This window comes from Austrofundulus limnaeus, unplaced genomic scaffold, assembly GCF_001266775.1.
Source record: "Austrofundulus limnaeus strain Quisiro unplaced genomic scaffold, Austrofundulus_limnaeus-1.0 Scaffold95, whole genome shotgun sequence".
Lineage (NCBI taxonomy): Eukaryota > Metazoa > Chordata > Actinopteri > Cyprinodontiformes > Rivulidae > Austrofundulus > Austrofundulus limnaeus.
Genome location: NW_013952497.1, coordinates 741,099 through 746,297, shown reverse-complemented (window position 1 = coordinate 746,297; position 5,199 = coordinate 741,099). Strand labels below are relative to the sequence as shown.

The window sequence follows — 5,199 nt, the reverse complement described above, 5'->3', positions numbered from 1 at the left end:
ATACATACATACATACATACATACATACATACATACATACATACATACATACATACATATGTATATTTGTGTGTTCTAGCATACAGTAGGTTGTGTTGCAAGGCCCGTTTTCCAAAATGTATTACCTTGTACAGACCCACTGCTGCTGTTTTTATGTGGGGGATTAGGTTAAAGACTACGGTGTGAATTGAAGGGTGGGTCTTATTTAAGGTAAGGGTCAAAAGTACTAGTAAATCAGTGAGAGGGTGGAATTCACATACATTTTCATATTACGTTTACACATTACATCTTTGAATGGCCTTGCCCCACCTGTCTGATCTGCTGCACCTCTAATCCGTCCCGCTCCCTCAGATCAGCTGATCAGCTGCTCCTGAGGGTCCCTAAAACCAGACTCAAAGTCAAGCGGGGTCGATCTTTTGCTGCAGCAGCTCCTAAACTATGGAACGAGCTACCTCTCCAAATCAGACAGTCCCCTTCACTGGCTATTTTTAAATTTCATCTTAAAACCCACTTGTTTTCTTTGGGTTTTGACACTGTGTAAGGGGTTATGTTGTCCATATGTACTAGATTTTATTTTTTGAAGAAATTTTCTTGTTTTTCTTGTAGATTTTAAATTAGGATTTAGGCATTTTGTTGTTTTTTATTTCCTGTTTTTAGTTTGTTTTTTTATTTCCTGCTTTTATTTTTTCTGTGTTTTTTATTCTTATTTTATTTTTGGTTGTATTTGTTTCCTTTTTATGAGCTRTGTTGGAATGTTGATTCTGTACAGCACTCTGCTTTTCTGTGGTGCAAAAAGTGTTTTACGAATAAAGTTGGATTGGATTTAGATGCTTACATGTATTTTGTAAAGAATAGACCTGAAATCTACAGTTTATATTAGAAAACCCAGAATGATGCAAGAGGTTTGGTTTGGTTTGGTTTGGTTTGGTTTGGTTTGGTTTGGTGGACTGAAATCTGAGATGAAACATTTGTGCCTAATTAGCTCAACACAAGTATAATGAAATTAAACTATGCATCTTCCAGTATTAACTCAATTAGTGTAATAATAATTTATTATGTTATTATATCTCGTGTTGAATCTGTTTCTGGTTCTTTTTATTGATAAATAGAAACTATTTACAAGGTTTGTAATTTTTTAAGGACTACTTCAGCTGTAGAAGACCATACAGGTTCCAAAGCAAGTGTTCTTGGTCTATAGCTTTTGAATAGTTAAATCCATATTTTTGCTCTTCCTGCCTGTATTTGTATCCTCATAAAAACATGCAGTTATTTCCAGCTGAGAAAGAAGAGTGGAGGTTGGTTCCTTTGATAACAACAACACTTATTATAATCAGCAGACAACTGCTTAATTTTTTTTTCCATTTCAGTGAAATTCCTTTTTTAAGTTGTATTTAATTCCCTTGCCTTTGTTTATGTCTCTCTTGTTTTGTCTACACAAGCACTGTGCTCTTACTCCATCCAAGCTGTGAGAGTGTAAAGAATAAAGGCATGAAACTGCAGGCATGCAAAAGGTAGAGTAATGAGTCTCGGTGCATTTCTTTGCAAATGCAAGTTCAGTGAGAAGATGCTGAACAAGATGGGCAATAAAAGGCACTAAGTTTTGTGTGTGTGTGTTGTTAAAGAAACAATGATGACACCTATAAAACACACACCTGTTGCAAGGGTTTGTGGAGGCTGGAACGCAGCACAGACGACATTACTGCGGTGCTGAACACTTCCGTTCCACTCAGAGGGCTCAACAACAGGCTGAGAGAAGGAATGTGAGTAGAAAACTGTTAAAACCCTGTAGAGACAAACACAGAGGGGACGAGACGTTGAGTTTAAGCGTCCAATAATGTGTCACTCTAAAGGATAGGACCTCTACATGTTGAGGCCAAAAATAAACATGTGCAGTAAATGCATGGATCAAGAGATAAAGATCTTTGGATTACAGTTTGTAATTATTAAAATCAGCACAAAAATATTGAAAATACAAGTCAGAGTTAAATAATTCTTGTTAAAGTTTATCCAACATAACTCATGTTTTGCGAGAAAGATATGCAGAATTGCTAAWAATGTAGGGCACCACAAGTGAACCAAATAAGCCTCGGGAGGCTGAAGGTTCGGGATTTTGTAGCACTGTAAGGGTTGTTTCACATGGCGGACCGGGACAATATTTGTGGAGTGGCAGACCTGGGTGGTGGTCGTTATCTTTAGAAAGGTGTCCACTAACTATCGAGGGATCACACTTCTCAGGCTCCTTGCATAGAAAAGTTTACTCCAGAATGTTGGAACAGAGGATCTGGTCAATTATTGAACCTGGGATTCAGGAGGAGCAGTTTGACTTTGGTCCTGGCTGTGGAACAGTGGACCACATTCAACACTTGCAAAGTTACTAAAGGGGTTTGTATAGAAGTTTGACTCTCTAGTCTATCTGCATGTGCTGACTTATGATTGTTTTCCATGGTGTATCCTGTAATGATGCTGGGTCCCTTTTAAAAGCTACCAGGTTGCTGCAACCAAAGCAAGAGTTTTGTCCACATCGTGTCACGGGCTGGACTCCATTGGAACTGTCCATCTCTGATCCTGTTTGAAGTGTTCACAGGCAGAAACAGTGCAGCTGCGGAGAGGAGGGCATCTCAAAGGCTGTTCAAACCAAGTCTCAGAGAAACTGACTCTCATCACAGCCATTTAAGTTTGGGGGTGTGGTTCTCGATTGGAAAAAAGGTTGGACGACTCCATCAGCTTTGGTGTGAGAATTTGCCTAAATGGAGTTTAAATATCAGGAAGTTTTGTTCACGAGTGATGGATGGATGWAGCTGAAGATGGGTCAACAAATCAAGGTTCAGTCCATAGTCATGATAACAAAGGAGCTGAGCCAGAGGGTAAAGCTCTCAGTTCTCACCTGTGGTCATAGCTTACAAATCATGACTGAAAAAAAGAAAGATGCAACTGACTGTAATGAGCTTTCAACACAGGGTGGCAAGGCTCAACCTTAGAGACGATGTGAGGAGCTTCTTTATTTGGGGGAGCCTAAAGTAAAGTCTCTGCCCACATTGAAAAAAGGCGTTGGAAATGGTTCAGGCATCTGATTAGGATGCCTTCCTCTGGAGGATTTCTTGGCAGGTCCTACTTTAAAGTGATGCTGAGAGAGATGCAGTTGCTGGAGGAAATATTTTATCTCTGGTCTTGCAATGTGTTGAAATCTTCCAAGAAGGGCTGGGWGTGCCAACGGGAGGGGAGGTCTGGATTTTACCCATGGGCCTGAAGTTTCTGTGACCAGACCTATTGACAATCAACATTTATTACATATACAAGTATTTCAAAGTTGCATACTTAAAAAAGTGTATTAATTGTTGTGTAGTTTAATTTACAGCAAAAAATGGCTTACCTTAGTAGCACACTAGGATTGTGTTCATTTTTTATTGTCTATACTTTTATCTCAGTTTTGTGGCATTACATTTTCCAGATAATAATTGTTATTAAAACTTCATATTTTAAATTGAGAGAAATCTTATTTTTTTACTTTATACTATTTTGCAGTGGCAGTAATAATATTACATCATAGCATTAGTGCCACAAAAATAGTAAGGAGTTTTACATAAACAGTAAAACAATATAGATAGATTAACAAGGAGAGGATGGAAAGTCAAAATGGAAAGTCAAATCTATGAAAGCAGTAATACATGTAACAGTTTAGTTTCAAGTATTAAAGATAGCAGTGGGAAAATTATTGGTAAAATATACACACATTATTTCATACAACAAAAAAGGTTTTCAGATGTTCAAATACAGTAGCATTTTCCTAATTTTGGCAGATCAGTACCAGCAGAAATTGTATTTTACTGAAATAAGATGCTTTTTACTTCTCTTCAGCTCCTTAAAATTTGCTTTGTACTTGCAGTACCTGACAGTCGTGGTAATAAACGTAAGCACAGTTTCTTTACCCCACAGTGCTTTGGAGGGGGGATATGAATATGCAACACTTTCATGTTTATCATCTTAGGAGGGCTTTCAGCACACCTGCAAAGAGTTCTCCTTTTTAAAACTATTTTCTTTTTCTGTCATCACAGCACTTTTTTTTCCCCTTTTTACATTTTGCAGACGTGCAGTCTAGAGAATGAAATGATGCAGTATCTGGCTTCCTACTGAGGAGCGGAATGTGGCTATTTTGATCGTTYGGTCAGCAAGGTGCTACAGGACTTTAAATTAGATGCCATGTGATACGCCCGCCGTATGGATTAAACTGGAAGCTCTCTTATGTGAGGAAGCAGGAAATGATGTGAGTGACGAAAGTCATAACGACACAGCTTTTCGTTCACCGCTGCTGATCTGTCGTCTCTGTTCTCCGTAACCCACTGTGAAACCACGGAGAGCAAGAAATTGTCTGTTGAGGCGTGTGTGTGGGTGGGTGGGTGGTGATGGGGGAGGACTCATGTAGCGGGGAACTTAAATTTGTTTACGCAGTCACAATTTTACAACTCGTCTTCCTTGCTGGGACAAAAAGCAAGCTCAAAAGACAATAAAGGCATGTTTTAGGGGTTTAGACTTGGGTTACATTACAGGTAGGATCAGATATTAAATATGATTAAGCAAAACAGATTTGAAATAAATGAATTGTATGCCCTCTGAAATCATCAATATACAAAATCTGTGTGTGTGTGTGTGTGTGTGTGTGCGTGTGTGTGTGTGTGTGTGCGCGCGTGAATGTAAAAACGTGCAAGACAGAAAGAGTTGAAGCTGTATAACTTGATAGCACGCTGCTGAGTTCAGCTCACTGGGTGTGAAATGATGATGAAGATGAAGAGCAGATGTGATGTGGATACACAAAAGAGACACACACACACTGTCACACAAATCTGAGGTGGTGATGGTAAAGCGAATGTGAGCGCCCCGGAGCGTTCTGACTTGTTAGGGTCCAGATGTCTGGTTGGCTCGGAGTTGTTGGCAGGCAGACGCAGCAGGAAAGGACAGATAGAAACACACACATGCGCGCGCACACACACACACACACACACACACACACACACACACACACACACACACACACACACTTCTGTGCTTCTATCTTTGTGAGGACAACTACTGACAAAAAGTATCTCATTTCTCTGAAGCCTCACAATGCTGGAACTAGTTTAACCTGAATCCTGAAGTCTTAAGTCTTAAAGGGATCCCTGATTAGTTGTAACATTAGACTTTATTTGATAAACATATATTTTA

General features: G+C 39.2%; 1 protein-coding gene across 4 annotated transcripts in view; it reads right to left on the bottom strand.

Annotated features, from left to right (window-relative positions):
- The window catches only part of LOC106520631 (WD repeat-containing protein 49), a 50,925-nt gene that overhangs the window by 15,228 nt on the left and 30,498 nt on the right, over window positions 1-5,199 (bottom strand). For all 4 annotated transcript variants that reach the window (XM_014012838.1, XM_014012836.1, XM_014012835.1 and 1 more), the window contains one exon: window positions 1,653-1,783. In XM_014012838.1, the coding sequence (XP_013868292.1) occupies window positions 1,653-1,783 (131 nt within the window). The remainder of the gene's footprint in view (window positions 1-1,652; window positions 1,784-5,199) is intronic.